This window comes from Mesoplodon bidens (genome assembly GCF_964165515.1).
Source record: "Mesoplodon bidens genome assembly, chromosome: 5".
In the NCBI taxonomy this organism is placed as follows: Eukaryota; Metazoa; Chordata; class Mammalia; order Artiodactyla; family Ziphiidae; genus Mesoplodon; species Mesoplodon bidens.
This window is the reverse complement of record NC_138161.1, coordinates 18,690,591-18,715,879: the sequence shown is the minus strand read 5'-3', so window position 1 is coordinate 18,715,879 and position 25,289 is coordinate 18,690,591. Positions and strand designations below refer to the sequence as shown.

Sequence of the window (25,289 nt, the reverse complement as noted above, 5' to 3'; positions counted from 1 at the left end):
GTGCTAGAATTTTAAGAGGGTGCAACTAACAGGGTTAATGAATGTGTATGTTTCAGTCCTACTCCATTTTAAAACCAGCGTTTTCTAACAACATAGTCCTTTACCTTTTCTACAAAATCTGCATTAAAAAGTATGATACAATGGCACCGGAAAAATATTTGTCAGGTTGAATGCTTTTCTGATCTAAACACTACGTATATTCTCATTTTCTGGCTCACTAATGCATGGGTTGGTGTTTCATGGGTTGGTGTTCTCATACATTAACTGAATATAACACAAAATTATGTGGTATAGACTGACGTGTTTCTTGTGTTATAAATTGAGCAGTCATTTCTGTAGTTCATGCTAACAGGGAGTTATTAGAAAGATTGTGTTTTTCAGTGGGCTATTGAGCTAAGTTGATCTACCTGTTTGACAACCTAAAACTACATGTTGTTGACAAATGAGAAAAATAATAGAGAAAACATGTAAATTCCTTTTCTGTGTGTCTATATGATAGATCACCTTGACCCTGTACTTGGTTCTATTATAGCTTTGGATGGCCATTTCTGTCTTCAAGGTCATTCATTTACTTTGTACCTTTGAAATGTTAAAAAATATATATAAGGTGTTTTTATGGATTCAAGTTTAACTACTAATAGATTATTAATAGTCACCAATCATACCAATGCGATTTCATACTCAGCCATAAACTATTAGCAAAATCCAGCCATTATTAAATTCAATTTTATTTCACAAACAGTGAGCTCTAAGTTATAGCACAAGTCCTGAACTTCTTTGACTCTGGCTGCTGTCCTCACCTAAACCATTACAATGACCTTGTCCAATGAGGAAGGAGTAAAGGGGAGAAACATCAGAACCAGAGATTGATCTAGCCAATTGTGTATCCAAAGGTGCTTTGCCTTATTGCTATGACCAGACTGTGAAATCATAGTCAGGAGCAAGCTGGTGTGCTCAGAGGTGTCCCTGCTTGTCCCAAGTCCTATTATCCCTCCAAGAGATTAATTCGTAGCAGTAAAAAGTCATATTGTGTCATTGGAGATCCCACACTTGGTGAAACAGTTATGACTACAAACATTTGAATCATTTAAATCCACATTGTTTACTCTCATCTATAGAATCTTAAAGATACTAGAGACTGAATGATATTAATTTTAAGGAGGGTTTCTAGAGCAGCAAAAGACATTATTTGGTTTTATTATCATTGATATCACTCGGAGGCTGTGATGTATCAACAGCTCCTTGTCCAAGTTCATCAGTGAAGCTCATGGACCTGATTTTGAATTGTGTCTTAGCTTCTATGGGAAGCTTCCAGGCTACCTATATATCCTAGTTTAAAACTTAGACCTTAGTTGCTTGAATAAATGCTTTTCTTATCTGAAGCTTGGATAAATTAGTATTAAATGGAATCCAAAAGACCTATTAAAATAACTACAAGTGATGAACACTACTAGCCATGGAAGATTAAATTTAAAACTTACTTAGAAAGAAAAGGGATAGTATCACAATAAGAATACATGAGGAATATATACATATACAACTGTTTCACACAGAAAGCTTTCTGTAAAAAAAAATACAAAAGCAACCAGTGCCGTATATTATGTAAACTCACAAAGTGTACTTTATACACAAACATGAAGCATAAATTAAAAAGTAGGACAACAGCAAAACATCTTAAATATAGAAGAATTTGCACATATTTTTGTTAAATAAGAATAAATAATTTTATCACACAAATTCACATACCAGTTGCAAAAACAATAAATTACTTTTTTTTTCAGTGCTGCAACATTTTTTTTGTTTGTGATTAATCCCTTCATACTTAATGTGCTAAAACTGTTTCCACAGGAAGGCAGAAGAAGTTGAATTTGTTGAATAAATTAAAACAATGTCCTTAAAGCTCTAAACAACAAGGAAGGGCTTCGTTTGACTTTTTTCTGTTCCAGGAGAAATAAATGCTATTTTCTTCTGGGTTCCCTTAGTATTAATGAAACAACCTGGAGTATTTAGTTTTGTGAGTGAGATTAGATTCTTACCAACCTGAGCATTTTTAGACAAGTTTTGTTTTGTTTTTTTTTTTTCTTTTTAGGAAGTAGCCCCTAGCATCCTGAATCCTACGCTCTTTGTTCAAGATGTAACTATGGAAAGGTAAAAGGCATAACCCAATGTGAAACTGAACTAAATTATCTTCATTATAGAGGATTTTCCCTTTGCTCATCATTCTCTATGTCTACCAAACACTCCATTTCTCTGAATTTCAGTTTCCAGTCTATAAATTTTCTCAGGAGTTTAGACATACATTCCTTAGTCAGTCTATTGATACCCATACCAAACCAAATCAAACCAAACAAAAAACCCTAAAGGAAACTCCTTAAAAGCATGGAATAGTGGTTTATTTGGTCTAAGCTCTCTAGGATTGCTCCCATGAGAAGAGTAAAACTTTAATATTTGGGGAAAAATGAATCATTGGTAAATCATATTTAAAAATCTATGAATACAGTATGGAGAAGCAGAGTAAGAGAAATCATGTTTGCTCTTCAATTAATTTTTAATGTTGCTGTCAATATAACCACAAAAGATAAAAAAAAAATTGTCATAGTTTAAGTACTTGATTCAAGTTATTCTGAATACTGGAAAAAGTAAAGTTGGTCCTTCTCTTAGTTCTCTCTGCATAGTCAAGTGGTCGCTGTGATTTTTATTTTTAATTTTTTTTTTCTGACTGATATGAATAGCTTTGCTCCCTGTCCCTGATATCTGGTACCTTCATCAAATGGAGGTTACCAGTATTGTATAGGCCTCCTTTTTCTAACTAACTGGTAATTTATTAAGAAAAAAGGACCACGTCTAAAGCAAAGTCAGTCTATGAAAATCCAAAGGATGATTAACAGTTTTGTTAACTGTTACATAATTACATAATCCTTTTATATTAAAAATATCTTATAATAAAAATAAACTCTCATGAGCTTAAGAAAACTCAAGCAATAGTTTCCTAATATCCTTATATGCAAATCTTTAACAATAGGCACATTTGGTATGATTATTATAAAATTTTATATAAACAACTAGCTTTGTGATATTTCACAAAGAAAAAGAAAAACCAAATGAAATGAAATATCTTAGATTTTCTGAGCTATGGGGTAGAGCGATGCAGTTTACTCTCTATGAGATTTTTATGCAGATGACTGTAAAAGTTTTCCATTTCTAACTATTCCAACTCACAACCTACCTAGACAGGCTATGGAAATAAGAACAGACTTTGCAAGGACCATCACATTTCATCACTCAAACACTTACTGGTACAACCAAATGCTTTCTAATTGGGAAAAATCTTAAGTACAGTATAAGTATACTTGGATGAAGAAAAAAAAAACAATGCAAGGAATTATTGCCTATGGTGTGGAAACAGTATTATTAATATTAACCATTTTTTTTTCACTAGCCACATTAATGATAACCACTTCTAGATGTGGCTAACTACCAAGTCAACAAGAAGTACAAAACATTGTAGGTCCTACAGAACCCTTGAACAAAACAAACAAGCAAAAACAAAATGCATTTTAAAGGTTCGCTGGTAAGAGGTATACCAGTGTTGAAGGTGAGAAAAGTCTTTGCTGTGTGTTCTGAATGTATATTACACATTGTGAGATATCAGATGGGAACCATAGAAAGAGAAAGCAGTTGTGAAAATATAACTTGAAAATATGGTGAAGCATGTATGTGTTTTCTTTTTAAATTCTAACAGGAGGAGACTAATTTTTAGACTCGATAACATACACACACACAAAAACATTTCTTCTACCTCCTAATTATGCATTAGTTTGGCTGGCTGCCTGAAAAAATACAGGCAGTCAAAGGCTTAAATAAATGGACCCCTGTATGTATTTAAATGACTAGATGCATTGAGCTTCTTTTTTCTTTTCAGAATTTCTCAGAAGATTCTTGCTGTCAAAATGGTTTTTGACGAAAATTTTATCTCCTGTAGTCTGAACGTATACTAAATCTTTCTTAAAACAGCAGCAAGTTCTTAATTTCCAGTAAAACATCCACAGCTCTTTCTATAAAGTGGAAGGAGTGGAAACAGCTGCAGACCTACTTTGGTCAAACACTTTTTATAGAAATATATATATATATATATATATATATATATATATATATATATTTAATAGAACCAAGTGATATAAAGTGACATACCAAGGAAGAATGTATTTACAAACAGTAAAAATAAGCTACTGTGTAAATAATATGCACGAAAATGATTACGATGCCTTTGTAGACATTCTGTAAGAGGTAGGTGACAAGGGGGAGACTGCTCTGCCATCTTCAAATGTCCCCTGATTCTACATTCATCAGTGTTTTTGTATTCTTGTAGGCCCAGGGGATGTTCAATAACTCCCAAGTTTTTCTATATTCCAAGGTCACCACTGTAACATGAAGCAGTGAGCATCTTTATTTGGTCGCTGAGAGTAGATTCTGCCCATAATCGGACTCCTGTTGACAATGACCCTGAAGTGTGACTTTCCGTGCTTTCGGTTGACCTCGTGTTCACCACGACTGTATCAGTGATGAATCATCCAGTTGTCTCTGCAGAAGACCATAACCACAGGCTAACATTTCTTTAGCAAACATTGCTTAAATGCAGAAGGCCTCTGAGAGAGAAGACATCCCTTAGCTAACTTCCGGTTTCCATCCTGGCACTGCACCGTCCTGGTGTGCCAACCCGTGTCACAGGTTCTAGAACAGGCGAGCCAAGGGCCCGTCACCCACTGCAGCTGTGGAGTGGGCGATCCCACTTTATTGCTGCTGTCGCTAGTAACAGAGTTTAATTTTGGAGTGGACTTCTTGGGAACAAAAAAACTGTAACGGACATCTAAGGCTTTAGTTGGGTCTGTTGCAAGAATCTGTACGATTAGAATTTCCTTCGTGGCTGAGTAGCCCATCCCATGCAAGAAGTCATCCCTGTGGCTCCAACCACTGTAGTTCATGACTGTTCCATTGATGTCAATGATGGTTTCCGAAGTGGAGATCATGTACTTTCCATTGATAAGGTACTCACCGTTTTTCTTCTTCAGGGCTAAGTAGGCAGTGAATCTAGCCTGGTCTTTGGCTTTGAACTGTCGGACTTTTATGTGAGTCGCGCCTTCTGGGATCCTCACAACATCAGTGTAACCCTTGCTGGAAGCAGCAATGTCCACAGGGAGAGAGAGAAAAAGAAAGGGGAGGAAAGAAAGATAAGTAAATGCTTAACAAATGGATAAAAAAATAGAAATTCTCTAAAAGCCTCACCTTATCTTAATATAAAGTTTTAATGTATTAAAAAGATTCATTTAAAATTGCCTTCAAAAATTAATTTTCTTAGAACAAATTAAAATTGCAGTCAGACTATCACATTGTATACATTTTTATTATGATGTTCAAGATTAGGATGATGTTAGCAATCTGCCTTGGTTTTAAAAATTTATACTACCTTTAGTTAAAGGTTTACACAAAAATCACACATCCTTATCAAATCTTATCATCTTTACAAAGCTACTTTAGGCTTCTTCTGGCACAAAATGCACGTAAACACAAACCAGTAAAAATTTACCCTCAATTAATCTCATAGAAGTCTTTCAATGAACGTTCCTCAAGCTTGTTTGCATATTAAGATCATGTGAGGATCTTTAAAAAATTCCAAAGCCTACAAATTTAAATCCCCAGACGCCAGAGCAGTTAAACCCCCATCTTTCAGAATGGGTCATAGGCAGCAGTACTTTTAGAGTTCCTCACACTGTTCCAAGGTGCAGACTAGTTGGGAAACCACGGATTTAATTATTTGTTGGGCTATAGACAGGTTAGAGGTTCTGACTCCATTTCTACTAAAACTCTGGATTTCCTGGGGCAGGACAGAAAATAGAACATAAAATTCTTTAACTGTGTAACCGTAGCTTACCAGAACCATCGAAGGATGAAAAAATCCTTAATGCCTTAGCAATTTCCCTGAAAGCTTAGGGTCTGCAAAGTGTTATGGTCAATTGAGCGAGGCTTTATGGTGAGTGACATATGAGATAGATCTCTAATGGCCCGTCATCTGCTCAGGAAAATGGGCAAAGGCATAAATATCTATGATACCCATAAGGTTGCAGAAAACACAAGGACAGAAAGGTTAAGTAAGCACCAAGGGACTATACCAGTGATGAGGAGTCATCTTTTGCCCAAATCTTTGCCTCTCTAAGTAATTTCACATTAAGGTCCTCATATGTTTTACTTTCCTAGTTATTTAAATAGAAACAAATACTTTACTTGTGCAGTTTGATGGATGTTTGTGAAATTTAATTATTTACTTCTGAATTCTTACTCAAGTTTAGAGGATACGGGATAACGGATTCATATATGTAAAATCCAAATGTGTTTCCCACTCAAACGTTTCCTCTGAATTGGAGAGGAGGCTTATCCCCAGGGAAGGCCCCTTTCTATTGGGCATCTGACCTACCATGACGGCCAGACAGGTGTCAGAGCTTCCTACTGTGTTGAAGAGAGAAGATGCAATGCTGATGATGTTGCTTATCTATTCAATTTGATTCATTAGCTTTTTTTTTTTTTTTTTTTTTGGTTGCACCACTTAGCTTGCAGGATCTTAGTTTGCCGACCAGGGATTGAACATGGGCCCTCAGCAGTGAAAGCCCGGAGTCCTAACCACTGGACTTCCAGGGAATTCCCTCATTTGATTCATTATCTTAATTTTTTTAATACATTTGGACTAGATTCTGTCGCAGGATATTTTTTCTGAAGTATCTAATATTAAGAGATGAGATGTTTCTACAATGGCTTCAAACAAAGCCAGGATAAAACATTCCATCTTACCTAAAAAGTCTATAACGTGGAGATGTATTAAAGTATTTGCACAAGTTCACTCCAGAGCTAATGAGTGGCAGTTCTAGGCCTCTCGACTCACAGTTTATGCTCCTTTTACCACGTCCCCATTGCATGAATCCCTTTCCTCCACCAACTGTACTTCATAACAGTTAAAATAAGTTCTGGTGATGTTCAGAGTTTAAATGATACCAAATAGAGTGTCAAGAAGGCGAAGAATATAGGGTAAGGGAATTTGACAGGAGAGCCTTTTTTTAAATCCTGTTCTTAGAGTCTGACTCATATTCACGAGCATCACTGGGAACCCTCAGCACTGCACAGGTCTCAAACTGAGCTTCCCTTGCCACTGGGAAGTATGAGGATTCATGCCCTGATTTCTTTTCTTTTCTTTTTTTTAAACATCTTTATTGGAGTATAATTGCTTTACAATGTACTGTTATTTTCTGCTGTATAACAAAGTGAATCAGCTATACATATACATATATCCCCATATCTCTTCCCTCTTGTGTCTCTCTCCCTCCCACCCTCCCTATACCACCCCTCTAGGTGGTCACAAAGCACCGAGCTCATTTCCCTGTGCTATGTGGCTGCTTCCCACTAGCTATGTATTTTACATTTGATAGTGTATATATGTCCACTCTCTCAACTTCGTCCCAGCTTACCCTTCCCCCTCCCCGTGTCCTCAAGTCCATTCTTTACGTCTGCATCTGCGTCTTCATTCCTGTCTTGCCCCTAGATTCATCAGAACCACTTTTTTTTTTTTTTTTTTTTTTTAGAGTCCATATATATGTGTTAGCATATGGTATTTGTTTTTCTCTTTCTGACTTACTTCACTCTGTATGACAGACTCTAGGTCCATCCACTTCACTACAAATAACTCAAGTTATTGTTTCTTTTTATGGCTGAGTAATATTCTGTTGTACATACGTGCCACATCTTCTTTAGTGCCACATCTTCTTTATCCATTCATGTGTCGATGGACACTTAGGTTCCTTCCATGTCCTGGCTATTGTAAATAGTCATGCCCTGATTTCTTGATGTTTTAGTAAAATAGGTTTCCCTTTGTACTCCTTATTCATTTTCTTTGCACCCTTCTTGGTATCATTTACACTTTGGACATTAACCAGCTTCCTTGGCTACCATGAATGAATGCAGGTGTTTTCATATAACTATGAAGTATGAAGTGTGGCTGGCAAGGCAGGGAAATCTTCTTTTCTTCAGGGCTATCTCCCTAGTACAAGAACAGTACCTGCCATGAAGGAATACATGCATTCTTACATACTAAGCATGCTGCCATGGAAGGGACATTCTAGTGGGGTGGGGCTTAGACACCCAAACAAAATATGTGACGATATCTGTTGATTAAGAGCTGTGAAGAAACAGAGTAAGAAGATAGAGGAATGACGAGGATGGGGGAGAGAACCTCCTATTCACGTATGGAAGCCACCACCTTGTTGGGGGGTGGGTAGTGGTGACATTTAACAGACATCTAAGGGAATTCTAGAGGAAGCACTGCTTATTAATTGTTAAAAATTATTCCAGGCAGAGGAAATAGTGCACATGCTGCCACTTGCCATGTTTGAGGAGTGTTGGGAAGTCCAGTATGTTAGCGCAGAGCAAGGGAAGTGGCCAGTGTAGAAGGGACTCGGAGCAGTGCAGGGACCAAATGTTTTAGCATCTCACAGATTATGAAGAGATCTCGGACAGTGACTCTAAGTGAGAAGGTAGCCATTGGAAGGTTGAGCCCAGGAATGCCACCATCTGACTTAGGTGATAAAGTGATGACTCTCTCTGCTTTGTGAAAAAGAGTCTGTGAGGGGCCAGGGGCCAGAAGACCCATGGGAAGACCACTGGATTGGTCCAGGCAAGAGACAATGACTACCAGATGGCAGTGCTTCTGCTCGTGCGGTAAGGGGCAACCAGATTCTGGACATATGTTGGAAGTAGGACTGAGAGGATGTGCAGATGGATGGATTGTGGGGTGTGAGAGAAAATGAGGTGTGAAAGATGATGCCAAAGTTTGGGAAGGATTGAGTTGCCCTTTACTGACGCGAAGAAAATTGAGGGAGGAGTGAATTAAAATTAGGATCATATTTTTGAAGAGGTTTGAACTTAGTGCAGTGTTTTAATATGCATTATCTCATTTGGTCCTCACAGCGACATTCATTTGCAAGGTAATTACTATTATTTCCATTCTACTCTCAAGGATGCTAATTGTAAAGAAGTTGAGTGACTCTTCAAAGATCACATGGCTAGTGAATTACTGAGCCAGAGCATGATTGCAAATATTCCAGCTACAAGATCAATGTTCTCTTTTATCGATCACATTAGGCCAAGATAATTTATATAGGATACTCAAACAGGTCATTTGTACCACATACTATAATCTTGGTCAAAACAATTTGCAAACAGTTATGTTGCAACCTGCTTGTTGCTATCATGAATGTCTTCCTTCACCTTTTCAGGTGACATCAAATATGCAGATATTTGTTGTAAATATAAAAGCTTAATGCTAAATTTAGCATTATAAAAAGAGGTTTATAAGTTGATGTAGGAAGGGTACACAGCATACAGTACATAAGGTAAGGTATTACTTTTTAAAAATAATTTTATTTCTCATTTGGTTCCTGAATTGTTTCCCTTCCTTTTTTTTTGTTTCTTTTTTTCTTTTTTACAAATGGCCTGTGCATCCTATTTTTATGACCTAAGCTATAGCCTCTACTTTGGCGTTTATCAGCCAAGTAAAACTGGGTAAGTCTTAAACTTTCAGAGTCCCAATTCCTTCATTTGTAAAGCAAAACGTTAGACTGGATCATTTCTAAGGAGCCTTGCACCTTTGAAATATATTAAAACACAAGATATAATTGGACTTGCAGGGTTTTTGACCTAGATGGCCCAACACAATTAGATGAATAATTATTATATCACTAACAAATAGGATTAGTAATGCATATTTTAATACAGAATAAATTCTCCAGCCATATATTTTTTTTATCATATCAAAGGACATTTCTAGTTTTTTACATTACCATGGCATATGATTGTTTTAAGAAATTCTTATTGTTGACTTGGTTTGTATATTCCTCTCCAGTTAAAGACAACAGAGCACATATATCAGGAATACAGGTGAACCTGACTAATACCACTCGGCATAAGAGTGGTCTGGTGAAGAGGAAAAACAATCCTGCATTCCAGCAGACTCTTTAGCTGACTCAGCCATCCCAGCTGATAGTATAATATTTCATGCCAGAAAGTGGTACTTTCTAAACTTACATATATAAAGCAAGAGTGTAATCAAGGACCATAAGAGGAAGCAGGAAACTGACATTATTCATTACAGAGTAGATATAAACCAGGATAATTGTCTCAAAAACAGGCTTGCCATCTACACTACTGCAGATAACTTACATTTTGCATTGAGAAATGTTTTCTCAAGAAAACTACAGCCTAATTAGAATGTATTTGTAAAAACAAAAACAAAAACAAAAACAAAAACGAACAGTAGTTAAGTTGGAAACCAGCCATCCCTTCCTAAATGGTGTTTCAGAAATAACAGATCTGTAAGATATGGCTAAAGTGGAATGTCACAGACCTTTTCTTTGCCTTTTTTACACTCTGCAAAACCTGAACCCACGGCTATTGCAGTTAATCTTCTTGCAGAGGTGACATGGGTTTCCAGTCGGCATGCAGAGCTCATTTCATGTCCTCTCCTTCCCTTCACTTCTCATATTCATAATGTGTAATTAGGTCCTGGCTAGATGTCCTCCCACAGATAGCTTATGATGTAACACGAGACCTTTTTATCAATTTTGCAAGAGTCTAAAGCTTCGTTCAGATCAGATAAGGGCAATCGTTCTCTCAGGTTACCTTTTTTTATTGAAGGTTCCAATCACCTTTGTGCAGCTGGAGTTGTCTCCTCCACACACTCCACACTTGTCATACTGCAGCTTCGAGCCAATGATGCCGTCACAGCCCGTCCTCACACACTTTCCCCGGACGCAGATGGAATTGCTGTATGGCCTGCATTCCGTTCCATCGGTCACCTGAAGAATGAGAAACTCGTTAGCAGTGGGAAATACTTGGACCTGTGTAGGTGGGTTCTTTGATAAAATTGCAAGTTCTAATTTGGGAGTTTTAAGTTTGATTGGAATAGATAGTACTTTGGAAACTAAACAACCAATCAAAACAAACAAACAAACAAAAAAACCAAAAAACAAAACCCATAGTCTCCAGGAGTATCCAACTGAAAAATTCTTGACATATTGGCAGAAAGAAGAAGAACTGGGATAGATTAGGGTTATGCCCTTTCTCTCTTCTTTATCTCTTGAGCTTAATTCCGAATGTGTTAGGAGACCCGAGGTCCTAGTCTCTATTTCTGTGTGCGTAATACGTTCCCATGGTATAGTCTTGCCTTTTTATTGCTAGAAACAATCTTTCACTTAGTGTGTGAGACTGTCTGTCACTTGTGTGGAGAGCAGAATACGAGCAGGCTCACGAATGCAGACAACCTTTTTGTTTGCACAATTGTTATTTGTTAATTAATTTTTATAGTTGATTTACAATGTTGTGCTAGTTTCTGCTGTGCAGTTAAGTGAATCAGTTATACATATGCATTATATCCACTCTTTTTTAGATTATTTTCCTATATATGTCATTACAGAATATTAAGTACAGTTCCCTGTGCTCTACTATAAGTTCTTGTTAGTTACCTGTTTTATATATAGTAGTGTGTATGTGTCAATCCCAATCCCAATTTATCCCTTCCTCCCTCCCCGCTTGGTAGTTTGTTTTCTATAACCATAACTTTGGTTTCTATATCTGTGACTCTATTTCTGTCTTGTGCATAATTGTTATTACCGTAACAAAATTGAAAATCTACACTGGACAGTCACAACCTTGTAACGGTTGGAAAGCATTCCCTATTGTGTTGAACTGTGAGACACTGAAGTAGAGACAAATTTGTGTAAAAAAGAAGTCTGGGAAGGTCAGAGAAAAGTACTTACTGGAAGAGACTGAATATTTTTAAATAAAATAATTGGCATATATTTAATAAGCTAGTTACAAAATACTATGTATATGGACTCAGTGGTTTGTGCATATAAGTATGTATAAGTAACACATATAGTCATATGTGTAAACATACATATTTTGTATTTGTGTATATACAAAACTCTTTCATATAAGTGTGTGAGTATATGAGGGTGTATATGTGTATAAAGTGAGGTAGGGTATTCTTCAACAGGTTAACAGTTCTCTAAATGATTATATTTCCAGGTAATATTTTTGCTTTTATTTCTCTATAATATTTTTAAATGAAAATGTATTATTTTTCAATAAAAAGATAAAACATTTTAAATGTTACATACATTGGACATTAACTTATTTTTCAATAATATGTCATAAATATCTGAAGACCAGTTACAGAGATGGTTTTAAATATAGCACCTATTTGCAAATTAGATAAACTGTTTTAAACTGCCACATAATGTTGCTTGTGAGAAATGAAACTTCAGTAAGTTAGAAAATGCTCTTCTGTGGAAAACAAGGGTTAATTTCACATGCATATATTATAAGTGTGTATAACTAGAAGGACATTGATACATTTTAAAGGTACAAGACATTTTAAAGTCTAGGTCAGGGATGATGATCTTGAATCTATCTTCATGAATCGCCAAAGGAATTCTTCAGTAAAAGATGACAGAAAAATAGAAAATTTTCTTGTTTTATAGTCCCCTTTACAAATGTACCTAGGGAATACTATTTTGAAGTTAAGTTTGCAATTCACCTTCTTGACAGAGAGTTACACTTTTTCAAAAATAGCTTTTAAAACATTTACTTGTTCTGTTTACAAAATCCTTTTGATTCATTGTAGCAAGTTTGAAAATATAGAAATTACAGAGGTGAAAATGAAACCTTCCAAAACCTAGCCACCCCCCTGCCCCCAAAAAATGACTGTTTACATTTGGTATGTGCAGGCTCCATTCTACCAAATAATTTCCACCAAGGATGCCTACTGTTTCTGGACCGTCTGCATGCAGTTACCTTTGGGGAAAACACTACATAGTAGCCGGTGCCCTTAGCTCTGCAGGTCAGTTTGCACACATCTCCTGGCAGGACGCCTGCATATTTGGGAACCCATTCCACAAATGTTTTGACTCCTTTTGCATCAGACTGATATCCATTTTTGGCCTCACACTGCTCATGACGAAAAGATTTACCTAAAATTCAAACATGTCACATTATTACTCTCTCTGTTCTGAAACTTAGATATATTCTCGTTCATTTAAGTACATCTAAGGAGATGATAGATGTTAACTTTTTTTTCCAGAGTCTCTCCACACCAGTGTTGAAGGATTTTTATCTTCAACACAGAGTTGAAAACAACAATTATTTTCTTCCTACTCCCTGAACACTCGGTTGTTTATAATAATAATTTAAAAATCACTCATATATTTGTTATTGATTTGCATACTGGTGGAACTGTGCAGTACAAGAGTGATAGGCTAATTCTCCAGCCTCCACTATTTATTACTGCTAGAATACAAATGACACCTGACATATGATGGTTGCTGACACTTGGGAGCAGCGTACCATTGGCTGGGCAGGGTAGGACACTGCAGGAGCGGTAGATGGCCCTCTTCCCTGTGCAGTAACGGCCATTGTTTCTGGGTGCGGGGTTATTGCAGTGGCGATAGGCAAACTGGACTCCTCCTCCACATGAGCGAGAACACTGGCCCCAGGACCCCCAGGATCCCCAGCTGCCATGGCTCGATGTCTAAAACAGAAAAGAGAAGATATTTTAACTGAAAAGGGAGGAAAACATTCAAAATGTACATTTGGAAATCACTTGCATTCAGTCACTTGGTGGAAACTTCATCACAGGTACATTTTCACTGAATTTAACATGGTCACAGGTATTGAACACTCTGGAATTACAATGTGATTCCAAATCTTGGCAATCCACCTTTTCTGTCCCCCTCCCCCCAACACTAGAGGGTCTGAACACTTCACCCTAAGTACTGAGCACACTGCAAGGGTTGCTCGTGGCTTCTTTATATCTTCTGATACTACTGTGCATTTCTGTTAATAACCACCAAACCACGGTTCACTTTGTGTCCACCCTGATCTTGCATCTTTAAAGAACTGTGTGATGCTAAAGACTTTGTATGATTCCAGGTTGATTATGCTTACATCTTTTCTCACTCTTTAGCACTGAAGTTCTGCAGTCCCTTTGTTGACATCACACGTCCCACCTGTGACAGACCCTCTGCCACATGCATAAATGTATCTGACCTGGGCTTGGCTTCATTACACCCGTAGAAAGGAAATGGGACAGATACTGAAGAGCGCTCAATCACATGCACCCACATCACAGGGAATGAAGAGTCCTGTTATGACATCCCCGGTTTATTGCTATGGAAACACGGCAGGCAGCAGGAAGCTGAGAGACTCCAAAAGGAAGATACTAGAAATGCCTTTGCTGAGGGAATTCCTGAAGAGTTTCCTCTGGTTTTATGTGTCAAGGTATCTGTGTCAAGGTATCTGAGGATGCTTGCTTGTGTGTTAGTCTTGAAAGGCACAGGCAACATGCCTATGGCAACACTCTTCTAGAGACTTTGACAGTGAAGGTGGCAGTTGCTGACCTGAAGCTGGACTAGGTGCATAGGGAGGCAGGAGGTGTCTCCCTGGAGCAGGTGTGGCTACTTTAGTTCTTGAAGTTAGATTAACTTGCCACGAGGGGGAAAGCATGACCATTTTGGAGTTCACCAAGTATGCATGAGGACAAGGTGTCAGCTTTGCTGCTATTTCCTTACCGAATTTAAATAAATGTATTCCAATAACTTTATGAGCAGTTTGAAAGTAAACTCCCAAGAGGTAATTTGGGGCCCTATGTGAGGTCTCAATTAGACAGAATCTGGGCTCTCTACTTATTTGCTACAGGATATAACCTGAGATCTGCATTTTCTCCAGTAATTGACAGCTGGGGATGGCTCTTGCAGGTAAAAGAGGGAGCTGTAAATAGATGCCTCAAGGAAAAATATTTTAACTAGGAAATAGAGCCTTCTGTGGCCAGTCTCCGCAGGTGTCACAGGAAGGTACATCAGACCTTGGGTCTCCAGGTCCTGCATGACAAGAAAATCACTTACTGAATAATATTTTTTCTTGGTCTTGTCCACACACTTGCCCTGCAGGCAGATCCTCCCTTTTCCACATGGTGTCCCTTCCACAGCTGGCAGCTTCTTGGTCAGACACACCATCTGGCCCTGGCGCACCACGGCGCACCAGAGGCGGGCACACACATCCATCCCGGGACACACCGAGTACTCGGGCCCGAAGGTCAGGTTGCACTGCTGGCTGGCATCGTAGGTCTGTCCCGGGAGTTCCTCGGGGCCCAGGATCTGTTTGCGTGGCAGGTCTAGCAAACAGTTACCTAAAAGAATAACCAAGATTGACCACTGTTCTATGTTTCTGTTTCAAACCTTGAAAATTATGGATCTGAAAATGCAAGACTCCAGCTGGTGCTGAAACACGATGCGTCTACAGATCTGTAGTGTGATGCCCTGGGGAGGGGACTCCCTGTGGACAAGGCTGCGTGCCTCTGTGAGCTCACCAGCACCCACTAGGATTTCCCATGGATGATGTGCTCTGGGGTATACATAATGATGTGCAGTGGTTTGATTAAATAAAATTATTTCATAATAATTAGCTGTGAAAATAGTCATTGTGCTGAGGGACTAACAGAAACTGGGATGGACCCAGAGGAAATAAGATAGTGGGTATAATAACAATGACAACAACAGGGCTTCCCTGGTGGTGCAGTGGTTGAGAGTCCGCCTGCTAATGCAGGGGACACGGGTTCGTGTCCCGGTCCAGGAAGATCCCACATGCCGCGGAGTGGCTGGGCCCGTGAGCCATGGCTGCTGAGCCTGCGTGCCCGGAGCCTGTGCTCCGCAACGGGAGAAGCCACAACAGTGAGAGGCCCGTGTACCGCAAACACCAACAACACCAACAATAATAAATAGGTGTATACAACTTTGAGAAACAGAGTTTGTCCTTGCACCCTTTCTATATCCCTTTCTCCACTTCCAACTAGTCCATTCTTGCTTCTTCTTCATGCACCCATCCCCCAACCATGTCACCTTTCCATTAATTCCATAAGTAATAAACAAGTGGATGCCTCATTCATTCCTGCACTCACTCAACCAGCATCTGCTTAGCACCTACAGTGTTCTAGCAAACATACTAGATATTAGGAATACAGAAAAATGACCCAGATCTGCCCCTAAATGTCTCCCAATAAACTGAAGGAAATAAAGTCTTTCTCTTAGACTGAAAGAATTAAAAAAAAAGAGTTTTCAAGCATCACATATCTGGAGCAGTGGGAGAAGAAACTAAAACATCTTTGATAACTTGGGACTAGGCCCATGTTTTTACTCTTTGCATCCTTTTTCTCCCCTTTGTATCAGTTATTGAACGCAGTTGGTATTTGTTGGGTCTTTGGAGTGTGTTTGTCACAAACCAGTTGGTGCTCTCTGTACATAGTGATGTGGGGATTATAAAGGGATTGGGGTGGGGGGCTTCATCAGTAGAAGCTGACATAGACAGTGCAAATTCAGAAGATGAACTGTGCCTCACCTTCCCCAAAAAGTTTCCCTAAGAAATCCCTTTCCAGTGAGTTAACTCCTTCAATTCCTCTCTTCATACAGGAGCTTACATATTGCCCATCAGTTCTGGTATTTTTCTGTTTACTTGATTTTAAGATTTACACACTGATTATTAACAATACTAAAAATAATTAATATTTGTTACACACTTAACACTTATCAGTTCTTTTAATGTATTAGCTTATTCAATCTTTACGAGAACTCTGTGAAGCAGATTCTTTCATTGTTTTATTTTGCAGATAAGGAAACTGAGGAATATAAAGATGGATCAGTTACCCAAGGTCCCATAGCTGTTAGGGTTTTATGCTCAGAGGTCCATCCTGCCTCTGCTGAGCATGTGGATAGATTGTTTATTTTATTGCTAAAGGGCAGGCATGTGTAGGGATGCTTTAAATGGTAGCTAATGGTAGAAACAGTTGGTCTAAAGTTTAATTCTGGCAAAACACTAAATGGCTGAGTGTTCTTGGCCAAATTAGTTAACCGCTCCCTAATTTATTTTTAAGATCTGTGAAATGTTTCTCTCCTCCCTGTGACACTGGAAGGGTAAAATTAGCTCACAGAGCTATAAGGGGGGACCAGAAAAATATAAAACAATCATATTGTTACTATCCCCAACATATTTAACAACATTTCAGATGTATTCAAGTCATTCTTTTTATTCAACAAAAGAAAACCATGTTTAAATCCTACTTTCCGCTGAGAAATGGAATATCCAGCACATTTTAAGTATACTGCAAATGTTTTTACAACTATACTCAAGTTTCTTCAAAGCGAATACCTTGAAATTTGTTAATCTGTGTTGGAGGCATTATGTGAAAATGAATAAAGAGCAAAGTTCCTACTTAACTTCTGAGCCAGAACGTTTGAAGAGGTAAAGCTTCTTAAGGCAAGCCAGAAAAAGCATTAAAAATCAGTATCCAGCCAAAGAGAACTTGGGGAGAAAAACATTAAGTTAAAAGAAAAACATCAACAGCAAGTCAATAGGAAGGAATGATAGTAAAACCTCACTAAGCTTTGTTTAGAAGATAAAGTGAGATGAGGCTCTTTGGAACTCCGGGAAAAGCATTATCTTCCTTGCTACATAAAAAAGAGCCTGTGTAAACCAGGGAATGCTTAGCAGATTGCTGATGGTAGAAGACTGTCAACAGATCTCTGAAGCAGCAAGAATGCTTTCCAGTTCTCCAAAAGTGCTGTTTGAAGAAACTTTTTTTTTTTTTTTTTTACTGAAAAGCACAGACTGTAAGACTGGGAAACTAAATATTAGCTGGGAAGTCTTTAACATGTGTGGGTGCATGTGGCATGGGTCGACCTCGTTTCTCCCAAGCTGAAATAACTCAGCACCTCTCCATGGATATGCGGTCACTGATATCTTCTCTACCTCCCTGATGATGTATGATGTGTGAAAAGAAACGTACAATGCAATTTGGAATCAGCTTATGACAAAGGAGGCTCCAAGATGTGGCCTCTTTTTATGAAGCTCAATACCAAAGTATAAGTTTTAAAAATGTATAACATATTTACTTGGCTATTAAAAAAAAAAGAGATATCTTAGCTCTATGGTTTTCCCTTAGAGGTCATTTGGAGATGAACTTTTCTTGCTTAAAATAAAATGATTTATTCAGCTTTGTTATTCATTTATTACTTTAATGCTCTCAACATTAGGATTTGTTGCTGCATTAGTTTCTGTTAACAGTGAAATCTACAGTCTATCCATTTCATCTATATGTTGAATTATGTCCTTTGGCAATAAAATAGGTACAGACAGTGCTACCAAAGGGCAGACTTGTGCCAAGGGACAACCATAAAAAAATCAATATAAAGCCTGATTTCGAATCTCACGATATGAAATATTTAAGATTTGAATAATAGCGGATCAGATATACACTTTTCATCTAAAAAATATGTACAATTTGGGGGAGGGGTGAGAGAGGAAATTGATCAGTCTTTTAGTATCTTTTATATTGACCTCTAAAAGTGTCCAATCTATTGTTGACTTTTCCTAATCTGTTTTACTTTTATTCTCAACCATATCTTCACATATTTTAAAATTTATCTTAGCCTGAAATCCTAGCTGGGCTTTGCTGCTGACATTTTGTCTGTTTATTCTGTTCCACAAAATTGCCGAGTTATTTTTCCTTTTCTCTCCTCCTTTTTCTCTCCCTCCCTCCTTTCCTTCCTTCCTTCCTTTTGTTTTAACATTCTGCATATATAGATGAAGAAAGACAATGGAAATGTGTGCACATCACATGTTTGGTTTCACCATCCATGTTAAGTTAAATGTTAAGTTAACTGTTAGGTTATAAGTAAAGTAGCAAATTTTAAAAGTAAGAGCCAGTGATGTGAGATAGACAAGTAAAGGAAAGAAAGTGGTAATCTCTCCATGGTCACAAAGTACACTTGGGGTGATGGAAGGTATGCCATGCCTCCAGGAAATGGAGCAGAAAAATCTTTGGTTTTTTATATCTGACTTCTAGCACTGTTTGTCTTTCATATTAATGATTAATGAAACTTATCAGATGAAGGTTGGTTGTTCTTTATTCTTCTCATTCCCCCTCCCCACCCCATTTCTAGCACTGTAGTTATTTCTGTCTTCTCTTCCTTTTTAATACACACACATTGAAAATAAGAACTGGCCCAAACAGGGAATCCCCTGGTGGTCCAGTGGTTAGGATTCTGCGATTCCACTGCCGGGGGCCGGGTTCGATCCCTGGTCAGGGAACTAAGATCCCGCAAGCTGCATGGTATGGCAAAAAAAAAAAAAAAGGAAAGAAAAAGAACTGGTCCAAATATCCTTGGCCTAGGAAAAATCTTAATATTCTTAATGAAACTCATTCAAAGAAAGCTCACAACATTGCAAAGTTTCTACTTTTATCATTATCTCCCTGGTCTTGCAACTCTTTTCTGAGGTCTTTATTTGCATGTTTAAAAGAGTCACTGATGCATTATGGGTTCAGTGATGAATAAACTAACTTGGGCAATGACAAAGGCACAGACAGTGGTTGCTGACCAAAGTAATTCAAGGGATCTGTTTGTGGTACACTGTTTAGCAGATATCATGCCAAGGAAATTCGATTAAAAATTCTCTGTGTTGAAGCATAGCTTTTTAAACATATGGGTCACTGTGGACTTAAAGTACATGTTTTACTCACAGACCATGTTAAAGAACATATTTATTGTGAAAATAAAGAGACTACCATCATGGGCCTCGAATTTTATGAGTAGGGCCTTAAAAACTGAATGTTAAGATCTTATTACTAGCTTCACTGTCTACACTTAACAAAGGATTCAGAGGATTGGTTTTCTAATACCATTGTCTCTCCAAAGTTCTGTGTTCAGTAAGTGGCTGTAAACTTAGCTCTTTAAATATGAATTTTTCAAAGCTGTCTATAGATTTTCCTTAGCAACCTGTGTCTTGGGTGTTCTTGAGCTGTGTCTGCTTAGGCAGTGGTCCTTCTTATCACCTGGCACTGTGAACTGAGGGATCCAGCAGACAGGGCTATTGTTTTTGGCTTCATGATTATTAAGCATTTGAGAAAAGAAATTTAATAACCTGTTTTTGCTGAACAGTTTCTCTGCCAGTGCTTACCTTTATTTTTGAGGATCATATTCCTAGCCAGCTTGCCTAGAGCTAACTTGTATAAACACTGCAGGAAGTCTACAAGTATCTTGGCCAGGCTGGGTTGGAGGAGGTAGTCTCCATAAGACATGGCTTCTTCCTTTCTGAATCACAAATCTGCAGGCCCAGTTATTTTAGAGTATGCACACTGACTTTTCAACCATAACCTAATTGCTGCATATTTCTTTTTGGAACTAAATCGGGAAACACTCAATATTAGGAAATTTGAATTTGGCAGTGGTAGAGTGCTACACGTCTGGCTACTTATGGCTAATAATTTTAAAAACAAATGAAATGATTCAAATTTAATTGTACTCTAAGATATCATTTCTCCAGCATTGCTGGAGGTGGGAACAAGACAGATAAGCTATTACATAAATGGGTTCTCTAGGTAAAGTAGTCTTTAGACACCACCTAAAAATTGTATCAATTTTGTGAGACTATCTACCTAAAAACATCAATAGCTTTGCTGCCTTTTATATGAGCGTCCTAATTTAACCTTCCTAAATAACAGAAAATCACTTCTTTTCTGGGTATCAATTATTGTTTCCTGATGAAATCTTGAGGGATTTCAGCAGGATACAATAATGGGGTAAGAGGGTTTCTGACCTTCTGGAACATGGTGCCAGACCACTGTGCTTTTACTGTTTCAGGGCTACATTTTACAGCTCTTCTGGTTTCTCTCTTATTGTCAAATGATTTTACTTCTTTCTCTCAGCTTACCTGTCTTGCATGCCCTATGCACCCAAATGACTATTTTATTTTTTTTGCTCTAAATAGTTATTGGCCTAGAAAATTAGAACAGAGATATAGTAGAACTATTTCTACTACATATGAATGAATGGGCTCTGCTTGCAAATGTGAGTAGCTTCCTACGAGTAAATTGAAAAGGTTTGATGATATGATATCAGCTTAGTCTTCTAACAAAGATGTATGTTTGTTTGCTTTTTTGTTTGTTTTTCCATCGTCTTGGGCTTTGACTGTCCCCTTGGTTCTCTCCTAAGCTCTGGAGTTGAAATGTCAGAACTGCCACCATCTGAAAATCCTGTTGATTAGTTCCTATTGTCATACTTTGGCTTTAACTGACTTAAGTCAGTTTTTGGTTGCAATCTAAACGTTATTAAATTATTTAAATTCAAGTGTAAATGACAGAGAGTCAGAGAGTATTGTACAGAGAGTATTGCAGCTTCAGTTCTGCATCTGTTTTGAAATGAATATAATTGAACTTTGCCACTGTGTCACAGCTACAGTGCTTTTCTTAGATTCTCATCATTCTGAAATTACTTTACTCACTTTAGGCTACTGATAATATTGAAGTTTTTGGTGGGATGGGGCAGTTAAAACACAAGACTGCTTAATCAACACATTCAAAAGTCAGAGAGCCTAGGCGTGATGAAATGAATGAATGAATGAATATATTATGACAAGTTCCTGTCCAACAAATGTTGGTAACTGAATTTAGTTATTTATTTAACATATAAATGGGGAATTCAGATGTGATTTCCTCAGTGCAAATGAATAAGATCTATTTCTAGCAAAAGTATGGTTTTGGTTGTTATCTACCATGAGATCCTTTGGAGAAGACACAGAAAGATGTTTAAAATTTGTTGTAAAATTTAAAAAAATCTGAGTGTAGATTCTTTTAAATACAGAATTAATGTTTAAAAAATGAAAACAATACTGGGAGCATCTTTACTGCATGGAAAGTAAAATCATGAATTCCACAAACATGAAATAAATGAATCATTCCAGAAATATGGCAATAGGAACAAAATTCTGCACAGCATTGTAATTAGCTGACCTAATACTTACACAGGGAAAAAAAAAGTTGGTCCCATTTTAGCCATAAGTATTTGCTGCCTTAGCAACTAAATCTGTTCATTTAGTGATTCAAAGTTTAGCTCAACCTTTTGGAATGAGTAATGTGTGATTTTGAAATGAAATATTAATGTTATTCCATTTTTAGGAAACTTGAAAGAAAAACAGTAAAAGTAATATTAAGAGTGGAAAGAGTGGAAACTAAGATTCCACCCAAGAGGAACGTTATTAGATATGGACTTGATCAATGTAGGTAGGAAGATAATTAGGTAAGCTTTCACTCCAGGACTCTATCAGCATTTAATCAGCATTTTAAACTGGGCTAACTAAACAGAAAATTACCACTTTATTATTAGTCTAGGAAATACCTAATACATTGATTCTTGATATTGTTTCTGAATCGTCAAGATATTAGGCCATGTTTTCAACTAACAAAGAACATTTATTTTGTATTAAGGGAAATTTTAAAGCAAGATGGGTGTGGATTGTTTTCAGGAATAGGAAATGTAAGTAGCTGAGAGTAGCTAAAGCATTACCAGTTCACCATTAACATAACAAAAATGAGGTTATGAACATTTTGGCTACAAGATAGCAAAGAACTGTGTAGTGGAATTTCTTTTTGTCTGAAAAGAACTGAATTTATTAATTGTTGCTTAATCATGTAGCCAAAGCTCAAGATGGCCAACTCACTAACAAATTACAAAAATTTCAAGCCATAAACTTTGTGGAACAAGGAAAAACAGTTATTACAGATTCTGTTTATCTAACTTTGAACCATACATCATGAGATAAATTTGTGAACAATTATCATGATCAAGAATTTCTGTCACATTCACTTCAACCACCAGTTTTAGAAAGAGACGTGTTTTAAGAGAGAGAGAGAAAAAAAAAAAAAAGGAATGAGAAGATGTCCACTTCTGTAATATGAGAAACTTGAACTCTGTGGCCTCTGAAGATCTCTTCCAGCTCTACCTCATCTCTTCTCCTGTGTTTCTAACATTTTAAGGTAACAAGGAATGCTAGGAAATTAGCAACAGCTTGTTTCAAAGATTACTTAAGGGTCAGAATTTATTATTTCTAAAACTGTGACTTCCTTAGTATTTTTATATAATTTACAGCACTAATCCTAGATTTACAGAACTTAATAAAATGTGCTGTGCTCTTGAACTGTACTTAGGGGATAAAGCCAAGGATTTTCTTTTGAAGTTCTTAAACTGTTTTCTCACCATTCAGATTGATTTTTCTATTCCTGTTCTGCAGTTCTCACTCTACTTTCAGGAAAACAGGCTGCCAGGATGAAACCAAATTTTTAGTGAATGCAAATCTAAAGAGTTTCCATTCTTGGTTTTATGTCACCATAAAGAGAATCTGACAGAACTGTCACCTACATTTTAACCACACTCCTATAATAAGAATGTAACAAATAATTCTGAGAGTCATATTAATAGCAGGGAAACAAGATTATCTGCCAGTGTTCTCACAGTAAGCTAGTGGTGAAAGAAGGAATAAAAACCAGGCTTTCAGGGCACTGGCTAGGCATTCTGTGTGGTCTCCCACATTGCTTCTCTTTGAACTTTGCAATTCAAAAGCAAAAATACCGTAGCTATAATGCCACCGAAGGACGTTGGCATTACACACCAACAGACAGTCCCCTTGTTCCTTTTTCTGACACTTTCTAAGCAACCACTGTCTTAGAGGGTAAGGTGAACATCACGAGGATATAATGAAGTACAACTTACAATAATTCCAAGTTTTGTTTCTGAGCCTATGTAACTATACATACCATGGCCATCATCCAGGAATTCTGTGATGGTGGCTGAGGTGCATTTGGACCAGGGCTTGGATGCATCAATGCTGGTTAGGATGGAAGACATTAAGCGCTTATCTTCTGTGGAACCGAAATTTTCTTCACAGAATTTGGAATCGTCATGGGAGAGGCCAAGTAGATGTCCTAAGGGACAGAACAAATGAAGTGCAAATAATGAGTGATTTTTGCATTTCTACTTTTCCATGGCAATTATACTAGCACTTGACTTTTTTCCTCCCAATTATATGTGAGTTTATTTTAACTGCCTTTTCACACAGAGACTGGACCCCCAGGTAAATTAAAGCTGCATGTAGTCAGAATGGTCACTTCTGGTGAATATTTAGAGGAAAACTGAAAAATTACATTAGAGTAGATGTTCCTATAATCCATCTGGATCACACATGCTCAAGGATATGTAGAAACAGGGCTTATTTAGAATCTAGAATTGCAAGGCAACTGTGGGATTATGTCATAGCCCTCACTACATATTATTTTGAATGCCTGTCTAATTTTCCATCTTCTCTGATGAACCATAAGCCACAGGAGATCAGAGAGCATCTCCCGGCCTACCCTTGACATCCACTTTTGAAAAATATTCTGTATTTAACTCAATGTTCTGCAAGTTACAAACACTTAATAGATGGTATTTGAATGCCAGTGACTTCTATGTTCTTGGTCAAGTAAATAGGTAGCCATAAAAGAGATGACTAGAGGAGAAAAAAAAAAAAGATTTCAAGTAAATTTGTGTTTCCATGCATATTTAAGCTTGTTTCACTTCCATTTCTTTTAGTTATTTAGTGAGTTGTGAATGTATACTAGTCCCACAAGTAAGTGGTATATTTTGAAGATATACCCACTTACACTTAAGAAATGTCTAAAGCACCAAGATGCCCATTACAGGGTGTTAGCGCTTGGAGAGAAAACAAATACGAGAAGGTAAGTGATTGTCCAAAGCTACTCAGGTGGTGTTTGTGCTTACATCTCCCAAACACGCTCTGTGCAATCGCACACTGCTGTTCCCATTCTATCAAGCTAGGTATTATTTCACAGAGTACATACCCCATTCTTATAATCTGACTAAATTTTTTTGATTACATAAGATTAATTTTCACATAGTCACAAAGGTATAATGCATTCTCCAATAAATTTAAAATATTATTGAAAAAAATCCAGGACAACAGTTTGGAGAGACTCTAAAAAGGTAGACAAGTCATCCTAGTAGTGTTTTCTGCAAAGCTTTATAGAATAATACACAAACCACCAAAAAAGAATGTGGAAAATACCACAGAAAAGTGATTACTGCATTCTCCTTGGGTTCCTGAATGCCAATGGCAGGAACTTTGTCCATTCCGCCAAGAAAAAGTCCAGTGAGCAACAGTAAAACCCAACAGAGATGAAATTTTTTATGCCAAATTCCAACTACTGTTGGCCAACTTGTTAAATCACTAACACCTCATTACAAAATTGTCCACTGAGCAGCTGGTTGATGTTGTGGTTGAAGTTAAGTGGCCAGGGTTCGGTAACCTTCTAAGGC

The 25,289-nt window shown here is 37.4% G+C and overlaps 1 protein-coding gene across 2 annotated transcripts in view; it reads right to left on the bottom strand.

Annotated features, from left to right (window-relative positions):
• Positions 1-4,172: 4,172 nt before the first annotated feature.
• ADAMTS5 (ADAM metallopeptidase with thrombospondin type 1 motif 5) overlaps positions 4,173-25,289 on the bottom strand; it is a 46,899-nt gene continuing 25,782 nt past the window's right edge. For both annotated transcript variants that reach the window (XM_081234482.1, XM_081234483.1), the window contains exons 4-9: positions 23,732-23,899; positions 14,997-15,280; positions 13,441-13,624; positions 12,892-13,067; positions 10,717-10,892; positions 4,173-5,172 (exon numbers count right to left, since the gene is read on the bottom strand). In XM_081234482.1, the coding sequence (XP_081090608.1) occupies positions 4,605-5,172; positions 10,717-10,892; positions 12,892-13,067; positions 13,441-13,624; positions 14,997-15,280; positions 23,732-23,899 (1,556 nt within the window). In that variant the 3' untranslated portion in view covers positions 4,173-4,604. The remainder of the gene's footprint in view (positions 5,173-10,716; positions 10,893-12,891; positions 13,068-13,440; positions 13,625-14,996; positions 15,281-23,731; positions 23,900-25,289) is intronic.